General features: G+C 46.5%; 1 protein-coding gene across 2 annotated transcripts; it reads left to right on the forward strand.

The window, feature by feature from the left end:
* Window positions 1-294: 294 nt before the first annotated feature.
* Window positions 295-23,645, forward strand: ckap5 (cytoskeleton associated protein 5). Of its 2 annotated transcripts, XM_062546878.1 has the most exons (45): window positions 295-435; window positions 2,067-2,158; window positions 2,630-2,823; window positions 3,378-3,584; window positions 3,717-3,888; window positions 4,202-4,334; window positions 4,610-4,713; window positions 4,931-5,044; window positions 5,142-5,246; window positions 5,345-5,434; window positions 5,589-5,753; window positions 5,860-5,988; window positions 6,233-6,388; window positions 6,554-6,652; window positions 6,778-6,888; window positions 7,367-7,459; window positions 8,050-8,235; window positions 8,827-8,921; window positions 9,019-9,076; window positions 9,561-9,686; window positions 10,245-10,387; window positions 10,503-10,677; window positions 10,960-11,073; window positions 11,200-11,328; window positions 12,256-12,450; window positions 12,573-12,696; window positions 13,359-13,474; window positions 13,636-13,728; window positions 14,141-14,266; window positions 14,576-14,725; window positions 14,941-15,144; window positions 15,281-15,416; window positions 15,594-15,787; window positions 16,486-16,661; window positions 17,483-17,656; window positions 18,209-18,329; window positions 18,601-18,780; window positions 19,164-19,351; window positions 19,438-19,513; window positions 19,759-19,947; window positions 20,474-20,611; window positions 20,886-20,969; window positions 21,073-21,235; window positions 21,780-21,931; window positions 22,502-23,645. In XM_062546878.1, the coding sequence occupies exons 2-45, from the start codon at window positions 2,102-2,104 to the stop codon at window positions 22,751-22,753; spliced, it is 6,186 nt and encodes a 2,061-aa protein (XP_062402862.1). In that variant the 5' UTR covers window positions 295-435; window positions 2,067-2,101; the 3' UTR covers window positions 22,754-23,645. The 2 variants fall into 2 exon arrangements, with proteins under 2 accessions (XP_062402862.1, XP_062402863.1); XM_062546879.1 differs by lacking the exon at window positions 13,636-13,728.
* The last annotated feature ends 439 nt before the right edge of the window (window positions 23,646-24,084 follow it).

Raw genomic sequence — 24,084 nt, forward strand, 5'->3', positions numbered from 1 at the left:
TAGCCTACTGTAGCCTACACCAATTTCCTTTTACTTTTATTTTATTCTGCTATTGGGCTGTTGTGAAAAGTACATTTCCCAATTGATTCAATAAAGTCTTATCTATCTTATCTTATCTTGATAGCCTCGATCATGTCTGTATATCCATCTGATCATGTTTTCGTCGTTTGTAAATAAAACATAGCCTACTAATGATGCGCTGCTACTGTCAAATACTTCTCTCCCAGTCAGTCTCTCCAGACAGGGTGGGCATTGGTTGGAGTTAGCCGAATGTATGCGTCACCGTGTATAAACGGCTGCTTGAAGCACGCTCTGTTCATTCGGGTCCCTCCTTCTGACTCTCCGCCCTTGGAGGCGTTTCAAAGCCCTAAGAGTAATGATTGAGTATCAGCTCCATCTGCATAAAATCACCCTGCCTTCTCTGTCGGAACACAGGTAACGTAACTATGGGAATTCTATATCAAAATGTCATTTCACGTTGCTATAAATACGATCAGCTTTTTAACGATTAACGAGTCATTTATTGCACCCACCATTGCGTTGTCGGGCCTGGTTGTGGATGGAATAACAAGCGCTTGTGTCAAACAATAGTGAGTCGGTTTATTTTGTGCCCATGTTGTATGGTGACTGCATTGTCATGCCAACCATTTTATGCCCATATAATATCAGGGAGTTGTGTAGCGATGGATTTGTTGTAAACATCTTAAATGGCGTGGTGGTGGACGTGTTCGCCGTTTCGAGTGTAGCTGATGCTAGCCAGCCTGGCTAGGCCCTCCCAGTTCATGTGCTAACTAGCTACCCTAGCCAGCCAACGTTAACCAGCTTGGTAGCTTGTCTACTGTCGCTAGTAACTGAAGCTAAATTAGCCAACAAAGCTATGGTTAGCAAGCTGAGCTGAGCTGTATACCTGTCCCCTGCGGATGTGGCTGGCATCCAAAAGATGTTGCCATCTGAGATATACCATTTTTGTCACTAAGGAATTTGTTTGCACTGATGAATGTGTATGCAGCTCAAGTGTTGATGCCCCACGCCTAGTCAGTTAGCAGTTCTAGTAATACACTGTAATCGATTCCCATGCTTAGCTTAAGTCAAAAGGTGGGCGAGGCAAAGATCTAGGATCTAAACTTCATCAGTTGCTTTGTCTTGCTTAGAATCTTCTCTGTATATAATTTCTTTAAATGTGACCTAGCAATCCGTTGGTGTTTCAATCAACAATAGCACCAGCAGTTTAGGGTTACTGTTATTATGTAGCCAGCTGATCAGACATAGCTAGCTACATTGCTAACATTAACGTTAGCATAATGTCAACCGAGCTGTGCGCATTTAGATGTAAACAGCAGTTCATCTGTCACCATCACTGTCGTGCTTGAAACTAGCAAGAAGATATTCTGTGTGACGCAGACTTAAATGACCATAATGTTGGTGGTTTGCATTAATTATTGAAGAATGTGTGAGCTGACCTTTTTCCAAACAGTTGATTTTGTAATGAACGTCACAACAGTCGCCTCCACTTTGGTATGCGCATGGATTATGTCCACCTGGCCTGGCTAGAAATATCGTGATTCATAGCTGTTGAGCGGATTTTTATGGATCCGCATGAAATCTGAAACCCCATTCTGCTCCATTAGCCGTGGCATTATTAGGCTCTCAATGGTATGCATCTGTAGTATGGAGTATTACTCTTGATAGCAAGCATGGAGAGCTATTTCCCATCATCCTCATCATGGTCTTCTGTTGGACATGGCCAGTATATAACTTTCGTAGCACTGCTGTCATCAATCGTGTTAGCAGCTTGTGACTGAACACAGTATTTTTTTATGTTTTCATATAACTTGGCTTGCATACAAGTGGTTGTGTTTTTCAATGTTCATATGGTATTCTTCTGGTCTGTATACCTAATCATGAATGCTTTTCAGATTGTTTTTCATGCATTCAGTATTGTTGTGGTGGAATGGAAATGTTGACAAAAGTAGTATACTATTAAAACTAATGAGCTTGTATGATGTTTTGACCTACTGTGATATGCATGCAATGCTACCTCTCCTGATGTCCCCCCTCCCGTGCAGTTAAACAGATAAGGCACACCCATACAGAAGCCACCATGGGGGACGACAGTGAATGGATGAAGTTGCCTATTGATCAGAAATGTGAACACAAGGTGATTTTTAACTAACTGTACAATTTCACTCAAATATATGTGTTGCTTGCTGTTACAAGAAATCCACTGTCTTGAGAGAATCTTATAAATCAAAGGAGCCAATCCTGAGAATGGACTGGTATTGCTGTTTTTGTAACATTTGACCTCTAGACATTTTTCAAAAGGAAAGAGCTTAAATTGCTATTTAGTCCATGTGCTGTGCATTCCTGAGAAGCTAACAACGAATCGGAGCAATTGATGCTAAGCCCCCTGAGCTTCTAGTAGCCACTGTTGCCTTTTGCTTTTCGACTTAATGAGCAAAAAGAATCTGTCTCCCAGACTCAGGCAAGCTGTCCCTAAATGTAGGTTTGACAGACCGCTGTCTGTTACAGGTATTCAGATGCTCACAGAAAACTGGGTCAGTTCTCTCAGTCATGAACTCATTTAGTTTTGTTCTCTCTCCGTCTTTTAAATGTCTGGCTCGGCCTTAAGGTATGGAAAGCGAGAGTGAATGGATATGAGGAAGCACTGAAGCTCTTCCAAAGGATAACGGATGAGAAGAGTCCAGAATGGGCGAAATACTTGGGTCTCATAAAGAGATTTGTAACAGACTCCAATGCCGTAGCTCAGCTCAAAGGCCTGGAGGCAGCACTTGTGTACATAGAGAGAGCCCATGTGGCTGGCAAGTAAGTACAGAATTTTTTTCCTTCTTTTTTTTTTTATGTTTTTGCACTACCAGGCTTATTTAGGTCCCTGGTTGACGTGTTTAATTTGTGCAGATACTTTCATGTTCTTCACTTCAAAAGAATGATCCTTCTGTTTTTCTTGAGTGGAAACACAGCATGATGGGGAAGTTATTCTCACACTGTTATCATAGCCGTTAGATATGTGACACTAGCGTTCATCTCACTTGGACTGTTCAACACACACAAATGCGAGCTGTGTTCTAGCTTTGAGTGTTTTTTCCCCCTGTTATCATAACATGTCGCCGTGCTCTCACCATAACACCACTCCCTAAGTTGTTGGGTGTGATTGTTTGGTAGGCCTGGTTTTTGTGACGTGTATTGTCAGTAGACCATCAGTGTTGGCCTAGCTGTTGACCGGACAAAAGAACTAGGCTAAATGCTTATCTTTTGTGCACAGCCTCTGATGTGAAACCTTTGAGGGTGTTGTTAGTATTCAGTACAGGGGTTTATTTATTTACTTATTTATATATTTTATTTGATTTTATTTTTTCCAGAACGACTGGAGAGGTAGTGTCTGGAGTGGTCAACAAAGTTTTCAACCAGCCCAAAGCACGGGCCAAGGAGCTGGGCGCCGATATCTGCTTCATGTATGTAGAGATAGAGAAGGCTGAGGTGGTCCAGGAGGAGCTGATCAAGGGCCTGGACAACAAGAACCCCAAGATTGTTGTAGCATGCGTTGAGACACTAAGGAGAGCCCTCAGGTGTGTACTCGATTTCATCTCCTTCCTTCTTTTTGTCATAAATCACTAATTGAAAATTGGACTTTGAGTGGTCTATATATTTTGCCTGATTTGGTTTATTTATAAGTGGTATGTTTGGATTTGTATTTGCAGTGAATTTGGTTCCAAGATTATCACCCTAAAGCCAGTAGTCAAACTGTTGCCAAAACTGTTTGAGTCTCGAGAAAAGGCAGTTCGAGATGAGGCCAAAATGCTAGCTGTAGAGATTTACAAGTGGATCCGAGATGCACTTCGTGCCCCTCTCCAGAGCATCAACTCTGTGCAGGTAAGTTAAGGACGCTCTTACTAAACATGAAGTAAGAGAAAAAGACAGCTCAAAAGTTTATTTCCCCTCCACATTCAATTCTGGGTGACTGTTTAAAAATCACAGCCACCAGCTTTTATGAAAGGCAGTTCTTCATAAAGCTTCCATTCATGAACTGGCACCAAGAAAACATCCTCCTGGGGGGGGGGGGTGACTGTTTATGTGTCAGAGCACAGCACTTCATCAAGCTTTTTTAAGGATGTCTGTGCTGTTTGTCTGAGCTGGCCTGTAAGATGCTTAATGGCCCGTCTGGCCACTGTCTCCTGGTGTGCAGCTGAAAGAGTTGGAGGAGGAGTGGGTGAAGCTGCCCACATCGCCCCCCAGACAGTCCCGCTTCCTGCGATCCCAGCAGGACCTCAAGGCCAAGTTTGAGCAGCATCAAGCCTCAGGAGGAGACCAGGTGGACGGTAAGCCTGGCGGTCACGCCCCTGTCCCTCTACACTCTGCTATTGGCTGGATAATAGCTCTCTTTTTTTGTAAGAGGAATGAATGAATGCAAAACCAGAAAGTATTTTTTTTATTAGTTTTATTATTATTATTATTATTTATATTATTTTTAAGGTGACCCTTTGAAGAATTTCTTTGCAGAGTTATTTGTAATGTTCTCAGCTATTTCGCAACATGTTTCGTTTTAATTTGATTGATTTGATTTGAACTAAGTATAATTTGAATTTATTTGTAGGAGATGACGACGATGATGAATGTGAAGAACCTGTTGATCCCTTCGAGCTCCTGGAACCTGTCGAAATCCTGTCCAAGTTGCCTAAAGATTTCTATGACAAAATTGTGAGTGCTCGTGCAGTTCGCAAAAGTCTTCAAGATTGTGTTTCGTGGCTGTGTTTGATGCTCACCCTCTCTCTTGCACCCCGATATAGGAAGCAAAGATTGTGTTTGGTGGCTGTGTTTGATGCTCACCCTCTGTCTTGCACCCGGATACAGGAAGCAAAGATTGTGTTTGGTGGCTGTGTTTGATGCTCACCCTCTGTCTTGCACCCCGATATAGGAAGCAAAGAAGTGGCAGGAGAGAAAAGAGGCTCTGGAGGCAGTTGAAACGTTGGCTAAAAATCCAAAGTTGGAGAACGGAGACTATGGAGACCTGGTTCGCGCCCTGAAAAAGGTGAGCGAGTTCGTGGAGCAGCAGACAGACGTCTGGCAGGTGAGATCTTTGGGTAAAGTAGGTCTGTGTGTTAAATCCCCTGAAATCTCTTCTGCAGGTTGTTGGCAAAGATACCAATGTGATGTTGGTGGCGCTGGCGGCCAAATGCCTAACTGGATTAGCGGCGGGTCTTCGGAAGAAGTTTGGGACCTATGCGGGCCATGTGAGCTTTTGGCTTCTCCCCTCCCGACTTCAATTCTAAATTTATGCTCCTGTCGTTTAGGCACTTAACTGACACGCTCTCTTCTGGGTTCTTTGAAGGTGGTGCCAACCATCTTAGAGAAGTTCAAGGAGAAGAAACCACAAGTGGTTCAGGCCTTACAGGAGGCTATTGATGCAATCTTCCTTACTGTGAGTGCTTGAAATAACACTGAAAACCACAACTTTTTGTCATTTGACCAGCATAGAGCTATGCACATTTATTATTATTATTATTATTATTATTATTATCATCCTCCAGTAAGCCTCACTCATGTTGTGGATCTCTTTGTGTGTGTCTCTCTAGACAACTTTTCAAAATCTGAGTGAGGATATTCTGTCTGTGATGGACAACAAGAACCCCTCCATTAAGCAGCAGGCCTCTCTGTTCCTGGCCAGAAGTTTCCGTCACTGCACGACAGCCACGTTGCCAAAAAGTGTTCTGAAGCCTTTGTGTGCCGCTCTTCTGAAGGTACACACGGCTCACGCAAACGAGTTGACAAAAATGGCAGCAGAGTTTGGGTTGTTTCTGACGCGTTCATTCTAACCCCTCCTCTCCCCCATCTTCTAACTTGCAGCAAGTGAATGACTCTGCGGCGGAGGTGCGCGACGCTGCGTTTGAGGCTCTGGGCACTGCCATGAAGGTAGTGGGGGAGAAGGCGGTCAACCCGTTCCTGGCAGACCTGGATAAACTCAAGCTTGATAGGGTAACAGCCACGTCATCCACATATGTACCATAAACATGCCTGATCACACACAAGGGTTTAATCCTATCATGCATTCTAATCTGAAAGAAGTGGTTGGAGTTTTGCTTACGATTATTTGCATATGATCATTTTACACACACACACACACACACACACACACACACACACACACTATTTCATGATTGGCAAACACCTGATGGCAAACATTATGCTAATACTCCTTCTGTCTTTGCCGCTGCAACAGATAAAAGAATGTGCAGAGAAAGTGGAGCTGGCTGGAGGTAAGAAGGGTGCTGGAGGAGCGGCGGAGAAGAAGGAGAAGCCTGCAGCCAAGGCGGCTCCCGCAGCAGAGCCTCCTCCCAGGGCCTCTGGGCCTCCCAAGAAGGCCCCCGCTGCCAAGGTGAGCAGCACCTCCCTCCAGCCTCCAGGCAGCACCCTGCTAATGGAGTCCTCTGCCCTCCACAAGCCTCACCCACGAGAGGGCGGGGGAGGAGGTGGGGGAGTGTAAGATGCATGAATGGCTATACTAATGAGATTTTCTATTTTCTTCCTGTCGTGTGTTCAGTCGGCTGGTCCCCCGAAGAAGAGCAAGCCCTCCAGCACGCCCAGTGGGAAAGGAAAGAAAGCCGGCGAAAGCAAAGAGATTGTAGAGACTGAGCTCTCGGTAAGCAAACATTAAACATGTCATTTCTTGTCATCTGCGTGTGCTGTTGAAATGTGAATGGGAGATTTGTCAAGTAGGGCGACTCCCTCAAAAGTGTGTGTGTGTGTGTGTGTGTGTGTGAGCAGCTGGAGGTGTGTGAGGAGAAGGCCGCTGCCGTGCTGCCTGCTTCCTGCATGCAGCTTCTGGACAGCAGCAATTGGAAGGAGCGTCTGGCCAGCATGGAGGAGTTTCAGAAGGTGACCTCTCCACTCTTACAGCTTGTCCTAACTACATCCAAGCGTCTGGGTGTCGTGTAGCATAAAATGCTCTGTGTCCATATTGAATCTGTTACATATGGTCTTCTATGCGTCATATATATATACAGTATATATATACAGTATATTGTTCAAAATAGCAGAGCAACGTGACTGACAGACAGAAAATAGAAAAGGGCTGTCCGACAAAACGTTCTGCTCAAAACGTCACGCCACATCACTCTTCACATCACATCCAGTTAGGACATTCCGGTTGGAAAAAAAAAGATCAAACTGATTTGTGTTGCTACCACCCGCTCGCGTCTCCTGCAGTTAGAACAGCAAGTAGCACAGGAGAAGCAGACCGCCTGGTCACACTGCAGTCCGTTTGGGCCAGATTTGTGGTCAGACAGTGGAGTGAAACAATGGCGTGCTTGTGGCTGACCACACTGTCTTGTGCTGCGGGCTGTCTCCCCTCCAGGCTGTGGAGCAGATGGACCGCGGCGAGATGCCGTGCCAGGCGCTGGTCCGCATGCTGGCCAAGAAGCCGGGCTGGAAGGAGACGAATTTCCAGGTATGTCCGTCGTCAGTAGCAACCCTCCACCTCACCAGACACCTCACAAGATGTTCTCTGACTGGCTTGCATGACCTTGTGATGAACTAAAACAAATAAAATGTTTGGCTTACGCGAGTTGAGGAACCAAGGTGATGGAGAGTGACCCAGGGTGCCTCTCATATGAGGTTTTATGCACCCTCCCTTCCTTCCTCGATCCTCGGGGCGGAAACAATGGGATAGTCTATCTAGTGTTAGTTATAGATCAGTGGGAACGCCCCTCGAGGATCGAGCATGGAGGATCGAGGAGAGCTGTTGAGAGGGACCCCCAGTAGGCCTGTGAGCTGTTGAGAGGCACCCCCAGTAGGCCTGTGAGCTGTTGAGAGGCACCCCCAGTAGAGCTGTGAGCTGTTGAGAGGCACCCCCAGTAGGCCTGAGAGCTGTTGAGAGGCACCCCCAGTAGGCCTGAGAGCTGTTGAGAGGCACCCCCAGTAGGCCTGTGAGCTGTTGAGCGGCACCCCCAGTAGGCCTGTGAGCTGTTGAGAGGCACCCCCAGTAGGCCTGTGAGCTGTTGTTTAAAGCGCCCCTCGTCCTGCTGTCTTGTGTCCCAGGTGATGCAGATGAAGCTGCACATCGTGGGCCTGGTGGCTCAGAAGGGCGTCTTCTCCAAGACCTCTGCGCTGGTGGTGCTGGACGGCCTGGTGGACAAGATCGGCGACGTCAAGTGTGGCGGCAAGGCCAAGGAGGCGCTGACGGCCATCGGGGAGGCCTGCTCCCTGCCCTGGACCGCCGAACAGGTCTGTGCCGTCGCTGCAGAGCAGGACTAACTTTGGAGAAGGGACTCCACAAGCTGTCCCATGTGTTTATCTTTGCACATTTGTATTGCGTACTACTGTGATCTGTAAGTGGATAAATCTTTGGAATATTTTCAGACTTAATTGAAATGCTCACTGAAGGAGGCTGTTGTTTGTGCATGTGTTTGTTTGTTTGTTTGTTGAGAGATGTGGCTAAATGCAGAGAGCTAATAGTGGTGCCCCATGCCCCAGAGACACCTGTGGACTTGAGCCGTGCTATTGTCACCTACTTTTAGCCTCTGTTGTCACTGATCCAGAGAACAACTGCTGCACGAACATGCACCTGCTCACGTCACGTCATATACACACACACACACACACACACACACACACACACACACACACACACACACACACACACACACAATGATAGATAGATAGATAGATAGATAGATACTTTATTGATCCCCAAGGGGAAATTCAATGTGTACCAAAGTTTCTATATTTTTAGCAAAGGAGGTTTAAGTCATGTTTAAGGACAATGTTATAACAAGCAAATTAACTGAGCTCTTATGTGCTTGATTATGTCTGCAGGTGGTGTCCCTTGCATTTGCACAGAAGAACCCCAAGAATCAGGCTGAAACACTGAACTGGTTGGCAAACGCCATGAAAGAGTTTGGATTCGCAGGGTATGTTTCCACATGCTAGTTGAATTAGTCATTTATGATTTGATGGAGTTGTATCTTGAGAAATCCCTTCAAAATTGTATTTCTGTGTTTCCTGCAGGATCAATGTGAAGGCGTTTATAAATAATGTTAAGACCGCTTTGGGTGCCACCAATCCGGTGAGTGTTTTGTTTGTTTTATGTCGTCTCGGCTGCCAGTGTTTTGTGTCACCTACTGTGGGCTGTGAAACGCCCTCTAGATACACACTAAACAGATGAGGCCATTTTTTACATATACTTGGTCTCCTATATTCTTACACCTGTCGGAAGTTGCTAAGCATATTATATGGAAATATTATTCAAATGTCTTGAAATACTACACTCACCTACCGCCATATCTCAAAGCCACAGCCGAATTTCCTTTTGTGTGCAACTGAATCTATTATGCCAGAGATAAAGTAAAGCTTCTCTCTCTGTGTGTGTGTGTGTGTGTGTGTGTGTGTGTGTGTGTGTGTGTGTGTGTGTGTGTGTGTGTGTGTGTGTGTGTGTGTGTGTGTGTGTGTGTGTGTGTGTGTGTGTGTGTGTGTGTGTGTGTGTGTGTGTGTGTGTGTGTGTGTGTGTGTGTGTGTGTGTGTGTGTGTGTGTGTGTGTGTGTGTGTCTCAGGCTGTGCGCACATCTGCCATCGCCTTGCTCGGCGTGATGTATCTCTACATGGGAGCTCCACTGCGCATGTTCTTTGAGGACGAGAAAACCGCCTTGCTCACCCAGATCGACGCCGAGTTTGAGAAGGTACATTTCTGCTGACGCCGGTTGTTTTCTAGCGTCAGTGTGTTGTTTGGGAGGGGAGGGTAAACTTAAGCCCTGAAGCGCTCTAAGCGATAACCAGCTCTGCATTCTGGAAAACCACAGCTGAATGTGCTAAGAGCACAGCATTATTGAACATGCTGATCTCATCAAAAGGAAAGTATGCATTAGCAAAAGTATGAGAGAAAACCCAATTATGCAAGATAGCACCACTTAGAAGCTTGCTATTGGCAAGTGCTCAGGAATTTGAACCTTTTAATGCCGTAAACATATATTTATGTACACTTCACTTAACAAAATCACAAGTTTTGGTAACACCAGAGAGGGTTAAAGCGGATAGTAATGAAGGATCTTACTAAGTAAAGTGAAGTGAAGTAAAGTTGGCCATTAATACATAACTAATATGTGTATTAGTGCTCAATAAAGTCTCTTAATTATAATTATACAACATTCATTATGTCATACTAACATGTGTGTGTGTGTGTGTGTGTGTGTGTGTGTGTGTGTGTGTGTGTGTGTGTGTGTGTGTGTGTGTGTGTGTAGATGCAGGGCCAGTCTACTCCGGCTCCTTTCAGAGGCGCCACTAAGAAGGGCGGTGCTGAGGAGAATGGAGAGGATGCTGACGAGCAGGAGGATGAGGGAGGAGCGGGAGACGTCATGGACCTGCTGCCCAGAACAGACATCAGGTATCACACACACACACACACACACACACACACGCACACACACACAACATACAGCTAGTTTGGTTTTATCTGGGTTTCTTTGTGCATCTTTAACCTGGTTGATTTTTGCCTCCAGTGATAAGATCACATCTGAGATGGTGTCCAAGATCGAGGACAAGAACTGGAAGATCCGTAAGGAGGGTCTGGACGAGGTGGCTGCAGTCATCTCTGAGGCCAAGTTCATCCAGTCCAGCATCGGGGAGCTGCCCCTGGCCCTCAAGGCCCGTCTCAATGACTCCAACAAACTACTGGTGAGCAGTCTATCCAAGTGTACGTGTGTGTGTGTGTGTGTGTCTGAGCGTGGTGTGTGTGTGTGTGTGTGTGTGTGTGTGTGTTTTCCTCTGTGATCCTGTGTGTGTGTGTGATCCTGTGTGAGGTCATCTTCCTCCATGTGAACTTCTATTTGCCTTTGAAGATAAATATTTGCATTTGAGAAGGCGGTGTGGGCTATAGCATTTTTCTTGTTCACCAGCAGAGGGCAGTAAGTCCCCGGTCATCTCTCATATTGTGTGTGTTTGTCTATGGGCTCACAGGTTCAGCAGACACTAAACATCCTGCAGCAGCTGGCCATAGCAATGGGCCCTGGCCTCAAGCATCACGTCAAGAACCTGGGAGTGCCCATTATCACTGTGCTTGGAGACAGCAAGGTAGAGATAAGAAAAAAACACACACACACACACACACACACACACACACACACACACACACTCAGTGGTCACTGACTGCTTGGTAGTGACTGTCTAAGCTTAACTCTCTCCCTCCCCCCTCCTCAGGCGAATGTGCGGACCTCTGCCATGACGACGCTGAATGCCTGGGTGGAGCAGACGGGCATGAAGGAGTGGCTGGAGGGGGAGGACATGTCCGACGAGCTCAAGAGGGAGAACCCCTTCCTCAGACAGGAGGTACCCCTACCCCCTCCACCTCTACTAACCACACGCCAACTACAACCCTTACCCCCTCCACCTCTACCACACGCCAACAACAACCCTTACCCCCTCCACCTCTACCACACGCCAACAACAACAACCCTTACCCCCTCCACCTCTACCACACGCCAACAACAACAACCCTTACCCCCTCCACCTCTACCACACGCCAACAACAACAACCCTTACCCCCTCCACCTCTACCACACGCCAACTACCCCCTTAAGGCTGTCAGCTACACCTACCCCTACCCCCTCCACCTCTACCACACACCAACAACCCCCTACCCCTCCACCTCTACTAACCATACACCAACAACCCCCTGAAGGCTGTCAGCTTCACCTATTTCAGCACCTTAGGAACTGTGTCCTTGCCCCTGTTGCCAGGTGATGCCATTAACAATGATTTCACTGCAGGTCTATAGCAAATATCAGTCAATTCAGTAAATCAAAACAAGATGGACTTTTAATCAATATTACTGGACATATCTATGAATGAATTACGTGCGGTGTCCACCAAACGCGTTTTTTGCGCGGACGGCGACAATTTTCAATATAAAATCTATGTAGCTCAGCGTTCACAGCGCTGAGCGCCCTCGGTGGAAAAAAGCTCTCGGCGCTGACCGCTTTTTACCGCAGCGTTCAGAGCGCTCAAAGTTGAAATCTGTTCAACTTTTAGAACAGCGCCGGGCTCGTCAATGTCACTTCTCGTTATAAACCGTCTCTGGTTTTGGTAACTTAGCAACAATAAACACTTCTCGCAGCGCTGAGAAAAGGAGGTTGAGGGCGCTCTCAGCGCTTCATGTCCTGGTACAGAGGAGAATGAACTGGAAAGAGCACATGATGTGTGTCTGACCTCCATGACCCCTGTGACCTCCATGACCCCTGTGCTCCTGGTCTGCAGTTGCTGGGCTGGCTGGCCGACAGGCTGCCGGGTCTACGGGCCGCGTCCCCAGACCTGATGCTGTGTGTGCCCCAACTCTACACCTGCCTGGAGGACCGCAGTGGAGACGTGCGCAAGAAGGCCCAGGACGCGCTGCCCACCTTCATGATGCACCTGGGCTACGAGAAGATGACCAAGGCCACCACCAAGTTAAAGGTATGCTGGGGCCTCAGGGCCTCTTTGTTCCCGTTGTTTCTGAATGAATGAGCTGCAGGAAGTTGTTACTCAACTCCCTCTGTTCGTCTCATGATCTCATTTCCTCTCTGTCTGCTCTGTAGCCGGCCTCCAAGGACCAGGTGGTGGGCATGCTGGAGAAGGCGCGAGCGGTGATGCCGGCCAGGGTCGGTCCCCCGGCCAAAGCGGCCTCAAGCAAGGCAGCCTCCTCTGGGAAACCAGCCTCAGGTACCACAGCGGATCTGACCTTCTACTATACAGAGGAATTAGTAGCACTTTTGTTCTGTTCAGTTTGCTACAGCAGCCCACAGTCCCCTCACTGTTTCTCTTCAACTTTTGAAATAGGCAGCTATGGAGCTATGGAGCTAAAGGAACCTGTTAGATGCTACTAGTTTGGCATCCATTTATGATGCTCTTTGTAAATACTGTACCTTTATAAAGTATGTAGTGTGTATACTGCACATAATGAAGTATGTAGTGTATACACTGCACCTTATAAAGTATGTAGTGTGTACACTGTACCTAATGAAGTATGTAGTGTATACTGCACCTAATGAAGTGTGTAGTGTGTACACTGCACCAAATGAAGTATGTAGTGTGTATATACTGCACCTAATGAAGTGTGTAGTGTGTATACTGTACTAGTGAAGTGTGTAGTGGGTATACTGCACCTAATGAAGTGTGTGTGTGTGTATACTGTACCTAATTAAGTATGTAGTGTGTATACTGCACCTAATGAAGTATGTAGTGTGTATACTGGACCTAATGAAGTGTGTAGTGTGTATACTGTACTAGTGAAGTGTGTAGTGGGTGTACTACACCTAATGAAGTATGTAGTGTATACACTGTAGCCACTGAGGTATCCTCTGTTGATCTTGTCATTCCTTCAGCTCCAGCCAGTTCCCAGAGTGCCGCAGATGACTTTGCTCCCAGTGAACGTGAGCGGGAACGGGAATCCAAACCTGACACCAAGAGAGCAAAGTCAGCTGGCCCTGCCGCTAAAAAGGTTCATTATGGTCATTTGTTTGAACACACTGTTCCATCTTAGTACTATTTACACTAATCGTTTGGAAAAGGACTGGTGAAACAATGCTGTCTTTAGAGAGACTTTACCCTTCTGGAAAGCCAGTGTTGCCTAAGAAGCTGATCTGTGTTCATTAAATATAGAGAGCCGGTGTGGGACTCGACTCTGGCATGGACAGAGCTAGTAATATCAGTAATCCCAAACGGCTCTCAGACCACAGGCTTGACCACGAGCAGGTACCTTTGGAACAACGTTGGTGTCCTTTGTATTGAGTCACAGTCACAGCAGTCACTAGTGCACTTGGGGCTGGTGGGTTTGCACACTGAAGCACTCGGCCGGTTTGTCATCATACCAAGGAGGTGTTTGGAGGGGATTCAAACGTCTGTCTGTCTGAGTATACACTTCTCTCAAAAAGTTAGCGATCTGGCTTTTGGGTGAGATTTATGGAACATACTGTATACAAAAGCTCAAGCTACAGTGGCAGCAGAGCAGGGCATTGAAGTAGAAGCATGCAATGGTGACTTCCTCATCTCACACAATTTATTGACACAAAGACCAAAACAATTCACCCAAAAGCCATATAATATCCCTGCCGTTTTGTGCGTGGTGTATATTTAATGGCTCTTATGTCCATGTTTTCCTGGGTAGGGTGTGGTGGGGAAGAAGACTCCAGTCAAGGCCAGTGCTAAGGAGGAGGAGGACAAGTCCGGCCCCGTCTTCACCCTGGTGCCCAACGGTAAAGAGCAACGCTACAAGGAGGAGAAGGCGCTCAAGGTGGGTATCTTCATATCTCAGATCAGGAGGGCGGGAGTTAGAATATTAACATAGGAGAAGACACTCAAGGTTGGCATCTTCATATCTCAGATCAGGAGGGCAGGAGTTAGACTATAAACATAGAGGTGGTTGTAATTAGACAAAGATTAAATTATCCTAATTTGGATGTTCTGTAATTCATTATGCCTTCCAAACGATTTAGTTCTTTGCTCAAAACAGCAACTTTAATTTTCTGTTTTCTGAATGGAAAACCTGCCTGATGTGAGTGTGTCACTGTGCCATGTTAAAGCTGGTGTCCTTGCCCTGCAGATCCTGAAGTGGAACTTCAACACTCCGAGGGACGAATACGTGGAGCAGCTCAAGGGCCAGATGGCCACCTGCATGGCCAAGTGGATCACGGACGAGCTCTTCCACTTCGACTTCCAGCGCCACGTCAGAGCTATCGGCTCCATGATCGAGGTACAACCCACTCTGGCAGCCTTGGTGTCCCCAAATGTGTTCTTGTTTTTTTGGTATTGACTCTCTATCTCCCATTTTCTGAGGAGGCTACACATAGGCCTTTGTCACATGTCAAGTCAAAGGAGATGTCTTTTGTCTTGAATTCCCCACCTCCGATCATGTCCTGTAGTTTCACTTTGTTGTCCACTCTTTCTTGCTCTGGGGGAAATGACCAGCACATGGAGGACGAGCGGGACGCGGTGATTGGCTGTCTGGACCTGGTGCTCAAGTGGTTCACACTGCGCTTCTTCGACACCAACACCACGGTGCTGATGAAGGTGCTGGAGTTCCTCAAGCTGCTCTTCACCATGCTCAAGCGCGAAGACTACCACCTCAGCGACTACGAGGCCTCCTCCTTCATCCCCTACCTCATCCTCAAGGTGTGTGTGTGTGTGTGTGTGTGTGTGTGTGTGAGATGTCTATGTACAGCAGCTTTCTTATTATTATTATTATAATGAAATGAAACCCCATATGGTTTGAAAAGTCTTGATTCCCCTTGTGCCCTTGTGTGGTCAGGTAGGGGAGTCGAAGGATGTGGTGCGTAAGGACGTGCGTGCCATCCTCTCCATGCTGTGTAAGGTGTACCCCGCCAGCAAGGTCTTTCCCTTCCTCATGGACGGCACCAAGTCCAAGAACTCAAAGCAGAGATGTGGTGAGCAGAGCAACCGCAACCACTCTACCATAACAGAGCCCATAATCCACTCATGGCTGTACAGTTGACCTGACCCATAAATGCTGTTACAGTAGAATACTGTTAACACTAATAGTGTTGTTATGATTTGTTTGTAATCTTTGCTTGTCCTTGTGCGGTTCATTTTGCTCTGTCCAGAATGTTTGGAGGAGCTCGGGTGCTTGATTGAGGGCTTCGGAATGAATGTTTGCCAGCCGACTCCGGCTAAAAGCCTGAAGGACATCGCTGTCCACATCGGTGACCGGGACACAACTGTGCGCAATGCTGCTCTCAACACTGTGGTGGTGGTGTACAATGTCTGCGGGGACCAGGTCTTCAAACTCATCGGCAATGTGAGTGTTGGTGTTGTGGAATAGTTTCCTAAATACAGTAGTATTTACTCTACATAAACAGTCAGTACATATACATATCCTGAGTACAGTAGTATTTACATAAACCGTAAATACATATACATATCCTGAATGCAGTAGTATTTACATAAACAGTCACTACATATACATATCCTGAATACAGTAGTTGTACATAAACAGTAAGTACACATATCCTGAATGCAGTAGTATTTACATAAACAGTAAGTACACATATCCTGAATGCAGTAGTATTTATATAAACAGTAAGTACATATACATATCCTGAATGCAGTAGTATTTACATTAACAGTCAGCACATATACATATCCTGAATGCAGTAGTATTTATATAAACAGTAAGTACATATACATATCCTGAATGCAGTAGTATTTACATAAACGGTAAGTGCATAAATACTTTTACAGGCACCATTACAGCAGCATATATGTACTCCAACCCAGTTTAACCCCGGTGCCCAATGGACAGCAGTGATTTTAAGCACCCATTTGGCTCTCTTATAAACATTGTGAAGGTTCTTCACTGTCTAAATTGCATCAATTGCTCAGAAAGACCTAGACACCTTAACTAGAGCAATCTGATTGAGATCATTTCCGTTTGAATTGACCTTTGTCCTGGAGAATTGTGCTGAGCGATGCCCTGTCCTGTCCTGTCCTGTGCAGCTCTCGGAGAAGGACCTGAGCATGCTGGAGGAGCGCATCAAGCGCTCGGCGAAGAAGACGCCCCCAGCCCCCGCCAAACCGGCCGAGCGGGCACCGCGCGACCACCCCTCCAACAACAGCGCCACCTTCATGCGCAAGCCTGCCGCTGCCCAGGAGGACATGCCCAACAAGCTCAAGTACGTGTCCCCCCAAACACGAGGACGTCCATTTCCAAACCCTATGACCCCAGGACCAGTCTTTTCCAGGGGCCGGTTTTTGCCATGTTCTTCCCAGAGGCCATATTGACTCATGTAGTAGTAGATCCATACTGGCTGTGTTTTATAAGATGTGGTAAGGTCTTTTAAAAAAGGGCCGTCCCTATTAACCCTTTCTGTTCTCCGCTCATCTGACCAGCGCATGGAATGGACTGCATGTTGTGAGAACCCTAGTGTCCTAGTGTGCGTGTAAGCGGACTAATCTCGTTGCCATGATGACTCTGCCATTCTTCTCTCCAGATCCCCCTTTCCTGTCTGTCTTCCTTTCCTCTGGTTGGACTGCATGTGGACTCTCTTAATCCTGTGCCTGTATCTCTTTCTCTCCTCTCTTTTGTATAACCCCCCTACTCTCACGCGTGTGTGCGCCGCTCTCCGTGGACAGAATAATGTATCGCACGTATAGGATGTAAGTATGGTCTTTCCTGCCGCCCCCTCCTCCTCCTCCTCCTCCAGTAGCCCCTCGCCGCTGCCACGCACGTAGGGTTGAGGCAGGAGCCTTGAGGGGCTCGCTCAGGTTAGCAGCAGCATCACATGCTCCAGAGTGAGGGCGTCAGAGGCAGTCTGAGGCAAAGCTGAATCACGCGACACCACAACCCAGTCACCCCAATGGCAAAAACCCTGTTGACCTGTCTGTAGAAAATCCTTAACTTGACACTGTAGAGATGTATGAGCAGATTCTGACGTTTCTATAAGCGGTTGACTGTTTTTTTTCCTTCTTTTTTTTTGTCCTCCCCTCCCCACAGCCAAGCGCGCCAGCACAACGCTCACTCGGAGCATTCGGCGCCCTCTATCCCACGGGAGTTCCAGCTCGACCTGGACATGATCGAGAACGACCACACGAATGTGTGCGAGCTGCCCGACCTGGTGCAGCACAAGCTGGACGAGCTACTGGAGCCAGTCATGATCCCAGAGCCCAAGTGAGTCCGCTGCTGACCCTTTGCCCCACGGCCACCCACTGGGGCTGGACAGGCATGAGCAGGCTCTATGGGCTACTGCTGCTGCTGCTGCTACAGCAGCCAGAGATCTTTACAGTAATTTCCCGCATATAAGCCACATTGTGTATAAGCCGCAGGACAGTGTTTCATGGCAGTTAAAAGAAACAAAACCATATCAACACCGTATTAACTGCTCCCCTGTATTAACCTCATAGCTGAAGAAATGTTGGAAAATCAATGTATAAGCCGCGGCTAATGGTCGGGAAATTACGGTAATGTGAATTTGTTTTCTTGACTTCAGTGTGTACAGTAGATATCATAGGTGGTCATTTTTTCATGTTTATACTCAGATCTCACAGAATGTTAGCCATTGTTCCTGTATATAATGGTGAATGTTCACAAATCCGCTGTCAATACAATCAACATGTTCTGTGGTGTATATGGTGTAACTACACCACAAGTGATATCAAAGTGCATTTTTCACTCAAGTAATATTTTCATTTTCTTGTTCTCTAATGTTTTTTTGTGTTTTAGGATTCGTTCTGTGTCTCCGCACTTTGATGACCTCCGTAACAGCACAGCCTCCACCATCAACTTCGTCATCTCCCAGGTGGCCAGTGGAGACATCAACACCAGTATCCAGGCCCTCGCACAGGTGGGACATGAAGCATTAGAGTTGTTTTTATTGGTTCTATGTATTCTACATTTATGTATCTGCACTGGAATCCTTGTTCAGTAGAGTAGACACAACATGGCCTGTTGTGTTTTGTAGCCATGGTCACCATTAAATCAATTAAAACATGGAAGAATTTAATAGAGCTGCATAGCTATTGAAAAAGATATTGGTATTGGTTGTATTGCTCTGTTGCTGACTGTATGTGTGTGTATGTATGTGTGTGTGTGTGTGTGTGTGCTGACCTGTTTAGATCGATGAGGTGTTGCGGCAGGAGGACAAGGCGGAGGCCATGTCGGGCCACATTGACCAGTTCCTCATCGCCACCCTCATGCAGCTGCGGCTCATCTACAACACGCACATGGCCGACGACCGCCTGGACAAGAGGGACATCTTCAAGCTCTACAGCTGCATCATCGGCAACATGCTCTCTGTGAGTGGAAACAGTCCTCCCCCTCTCTTTTCTAATTGTGCAACTGGTCTGTCGCAAGCAAGCATCTCTGTTCAAATGTTTAGCGGAATGAATAGCGGAAATGTCTGGCTTGATTTTTATGTTTTGAAATAGTTTTGAACACAGATGCCATTTAGTAATTAAAGTACTTGAGACATGTCGGCAGATGGCACTTTTCTAAGCTGTTGCAACATTCACAAATTCCACAAGGTTTTCTAGATAAGAGGTTTCGTAAATGTCCTGTCATCATAGACTTGGACTTAGCTGTTTAGTGTGTGAGTAGAGCATTATGCCGTGTGTGTGGGGGGTGGGGGGTGGTGTGTGTGTATTGAAGTGTTGATGTGCGACTCCTCCTGTGTGCCCAGTTGTTCTCTGTGGAGAGTCTGGCGCGTGAGGCGTCCATGGGGGTGCTGAAGGACCTGATGCACGGCCTCATCACGCTCATGCTGGACGCGCGGGTGGAGGACATCGAGGACGGCCAGCAGCTCATCCGCTCCGTCAACCTGTTGGTGGTGCGCGTGCTGGAGAAGTCCGACCAGACCAACATCCTCAGGTCTGTATCGTCTCTGTGTGTGTGTTTGTTTCAGTGTCTGATCAGATGAGGTTTTGTATTCATAATGGCTTCTGTTCTTCCATCAGTGCTCTCCTGGTGCTGCTACAAGACAGTCTTCTCACTACAGCAGGGTCTCCAATGTTCTCAGAACTGGTCATGAAGGTATAAATCACAGTTGTGCTAATGTCAGTGTATAAAGACTTGTCCTCGAGGAGGAGTGTTTTATGAGATCTTGTCCAGGTGGATGAGTGTTTTATGAGATCCACAGTGGTCCATGTGAATGTGTGTTCATGAGTGTTTTATGAGATCTACAGTGGTCCATGTGAATGTGTGTTCATGAGTGTTTTATGAGATCTACAGTGGTCCATGTGAATGTGTGTTCATGAGTGGAACCATCTTGTCTTCAGTGCCTGTGGAGGATGATCCGGTTCCTTCCGGAGACCATCAACACCATCAACCTGGACCGCATCCTCCTGGACGTGCACAACTTCATGAAGGTGTTCCCCAAGGAGAAGCTGAAGCAGCTCAAGAGCGACGTCCCCCACCGGACACTCAAGACCCTCCTGCACACCCTGTGCAAGCTCAAAGGGGCCAAGGTAGGACCACCACGGAGGGCCAGTGGGCCCATTGAGAACCACTAGGAGCACAATGTTCAGAAGACTCCAAGACCAAATGGAAAGCAGGTCATATTAGGCGCGTTTCCATTACCCTGGTTCTGGGACTTTTGGGGGAAGGTACTTTTGACCGGGCCGCGCCTGGCCTGGTCCTCTCAGGCGTTGTGTCTCCATTACAGTAATGGCCCTGTATGGACCTCGCGACAACGTCACATTTTAAATTTGGAGGTTGTTTGTCGCAATCTGCTGATGTCACTGTGACAACCAATCTGTGCGAGGTAGCCACTAGTACCGCCCAGCGACTCTACCGGGCCGTTGTGAGTACCTACCCTCCACCAGGTACTCCGTTGGTTCCTGTAAATGGCCCTGAAAAACGGCCCGGAAGTTCCGATAGTGGAAACGCGCCTATTGACCTGATACTGGGGACTGGTAAAACCCCTGTGTATGGTTAGTTGATGTGGTGGAGCTTTTTAATGTGTTAAGCAGTTGTTGGCTCACATGTCCACAGATCCTGGATCACCTGTCCATGATCGAGAACCGCAACGAGTCTGAGCTGGAGGCACACCTGCGCCGAGTGGTCAAGCATGCGGGCAACCTGTCGGGTCACAAGTCTGACAAGGGCTCTGAGAAGGGAGCCATCCGGACGGTATGCAAGAGTAGTGTTTATTTTTTGATCATGACGCTAGTTTGGTGTGGAAGAGTTGTGTTTATTTTTTGATCATGGGGCTAGTTTGGTGTGGAAGAGTAGTGTTTATTTTTTGATCATGGGGCTAGTTTGGTGAAGAAGAGTAGTGTTTATTTTTTGATCATGGGGCTAGTTTAGTGAAGAAGAGTTGTGTTTATTTTTTGATCATGGGGCTTATTCAGTGTGGTAGTTGAGCTGAAAATGATGTAATTATGTATATTTATGTTACTCATAGGATGAAAAGATGTCCAAGTCCAAAGTGAGTGAAATTCTCTCAGAGATTTTCAAGAAGATTGGCTCCAAGGAGAACACTAAAGAGGTACATTTTTAGTTTGGTTCACATCTCACTTGGACAAACCATGGTTGTGGAAAAGGACTAAGAGTGTGTGTGTGTGTGTGTGTGTGTGTGTGTGTGTTTACAGGGTCTAACGGAGCTGTATGAGTATAAGCTGAAGTATTCGGATGCTGATGTTGAGCCTTTCCTGAGCAACACATCCCAGTTCTTCCAGAGCTACGTGGAGCGAGGCCTGCGCATGATCGAGTCTGAGCGCGAGGGCAAAGGTCGCATCCAGTCCTCCAGCACTGGTACACATACACATACCCACACACACACACATTCTATATCCCTGTAGATTCTGCTGACTTGATGACTGTAATCCTAGATCCATTTTCAGGGTAAATTCCAATAAGATGATCTATGGCCTGTTAGTTCATAATTGTTTACTTAAAGCAACTCTATGCATTAGTTTGCCCTTTTTAAAGATTCTGCTCATAATGAGGCATTTTGTAGTTCTTTTCCTGTTTTAAAGGTTCTGCTCATGTAGTTCTATGGTTTAGGAAGAAACCTTGAAAAACGCCAACTGGCCGAAACGTTGGTGTTATTAAATTTGAGATTGAGACTGAGTGTGCGGCAATATAATCTTTTTCTATAAGTTACGTCCCGTGCCAGCACCTCAAAGGGTGTGCATTTTTATTTTTTCTTATTGGGAACACTGTGGTTTGCCAGGTTTTTGCATACTGTTTAGCTGGCTAGTTCACTAAGGTTCAACCATTACACGCTCCATGGTGTATAATCTATAGGTCGACATGAGCAACTCATTCTTCTGTCTTTGTGTGTGTGTGTGTACAGTGATTCCCCAGCATGTTGGCGATCCCTCCACATACATGCCCAGCTCCAGCAGTGTCCCAATCAACAGCAACGGGGAGGAACTGAAGCCAGCCGTCTACTACGAGAGGCTCAAGATCCTCCGGCAGAGACACGGTCTGGAGAACAACTCCAAGGTCAGCCTCGGCCTCAACACTCCCAGCCCGCAGCGCTGCCTGCCTAGGGCACAAGACCTTTGGAATAAATTCATGAATGTACACTACTCACAAAAAGTCAGGGATGTTCAGCTTTGCGGTGAAATTTGTTGGCCTTTGTTTCAATAAATTGTTTGAAATGAGGAAATCACCATTCCATACTTTTACTTAAATGCTATACTTTCATACCACTGTAACATTTTCCATAAATTTCACCCAAAAGCCAGATATCCCTAACTTTTTGAGAGTTATGTATATTTGGGCCAGTTCCCCATACATGGATTAAGCCTAGTCTTGACTTGGAGTAAAAGAGAATGAAGATGATGAAGATAATTTTTTTGCCTTGGATTAGGCTTGATCCATGTTCTAGTAACTGACCCTAAATGTTTACTTTTATTAAGGTCTTTGATCTAAGAGTGTGTGACCTAGATCACCCGTTTTTGTCATAACACTCATTCCTGAAAACAGTATGATCTGCTCTGTCTTGGTGTCTCGATCTAAGCTGTGTTTTGTGTTTTTCCTTCTTTCTTTTTTTCTCTCTGCTTTTCACAGCTGCAGCAGCAGCAGCAGCAGCAACAGCAGTCGTCTGGGGACGAGCGGCCGCCCCTCACCTCCCTGCTGTCCAAGCCCTCGGTGGCCTCGTCCACCGACATGCTGCACAGCAAGCTGTCGCAGCTCAAGGAGTCGCGCGAGTCGCACTTCCAGCAGGAGCACTCGCACAGCCCCACGCGCTCCTCCTCGCCCGCCGCCAACCTCGACGACCTCAAGAAGAGGCTGGAGCGCATCAAGAGCAACCGCCAGTGAGCGGCGCGGAGCCGAGCTTAGCGCTAGCTCCAGCGCTAGCCCAGGCCGCTAACGCCACCCCAACAACCACCTCCAACACCACACCCGCCACCGGGCTAGTCAGGCTAGGCCCCTTGCTTGTACTCCCACACAAGACATGCATCCATAGTTGACCCTGGGCCTTCTTTTCAGTCAGGGCCACCCATGCACTCCTGTGTATAAAAATATAATAATTAATTCAACATAAAAAAACCAAGCTTCTCATCTCCTTGTATTATATATAATATTTAATTAATTAATTACTTTTTTTTTGTTTGTTTGTTTTTGTTTTTAGTATTGTGCAGTTTGTTTGTATGTGTATATACTCATGAACGCTAACCACTGGCCTCCAAGTGTCATTTTAGGAGTTTTCAGCGTACGGTCTCCTTGTGCAGAATGCTTTTATCATGCGTCACTTAAAGCTGTCCCTGTTTTCTAGACGTCTGAGCAGAACCATGTCTCTCCCCTTCATCTTCTCCAGGGCCTCCGTAACCACGTCTCTTTTAACCACTCCACTCGGCTACATTTTTAGTTCCTCATTCTTTTATTTGCTTTTCCATACTAGAGGTTCCTGTACAATTTGAAGGATTTTTGATTGTGTCCTTGGAATAAGGAGCATGGCATGAAGTACTTTAAACTATTTTATTTTGTAAATAATGTTTGCATTACTAAATGCTGTTTGAGATTTAAATAATGGTTTGATTATTTTTTCTCCCCTGGCTTTCTGACGTGTCTGTTAGAATGCTGGTCATCCTGATGCATTGTTTTGTATTTCATCCAGTTGGAAGTAGTCTTAAACTGTTGCTATTGAGTTTTATGTGTGTAATCTATAGTGAAATGGCAATAAAGGTCCATTGTTTTTTTTAACAAACTACTTACGTGTGTGTGTGTGTGTGTGTGTGTGTGTGTGTGTGTGTGTGTGTGTGTGTGTGTGTGTGTGTGTGTGTGTGTGTGTGTGTGTGTGTGTGTGTGTGTGTGTGTGTGTGTGTGTGTGTGTGTGTGTGTGTGTGTGTGTGTGTGTGTGTGTGTGTGTGTGTGTGTGTGTGTGTGTGTGTGTGTGTGTGTGTGTGTGTGTGTGTGTCCACAGTACACATCCAATTGATAATTTGTATGCATTCTTTAGGGTTTTCCTCTTTGGTGTGTGGGGTGGCGAACACACACACACCGGAAGCCTTATTAGTATGTAAGGAAACACAAGATGTTCATATGTAAGTATGATTCTTTGGTTAATGTAGCTTCAATCTTTATTCCAGTAAAAAGCAATCACAGAAACACGTGGGATGTACAGTACTTCCAGGCACCGATCTTGAAGA

Source organism: Sardina pilchardus, chromosome 10 (genome assembly GCF_963854185.1).
Source record: "Sardina pilchardus chromosome 10, fSarPil1.1, whole genome shotgun sequence".
Classification (NCBI taxonomy): Eukaryota; Metazoa; Chordata; class Actinopteri; order Clupeiformes; family Clupeidae; genus Sardina; species Sardina pilchardus.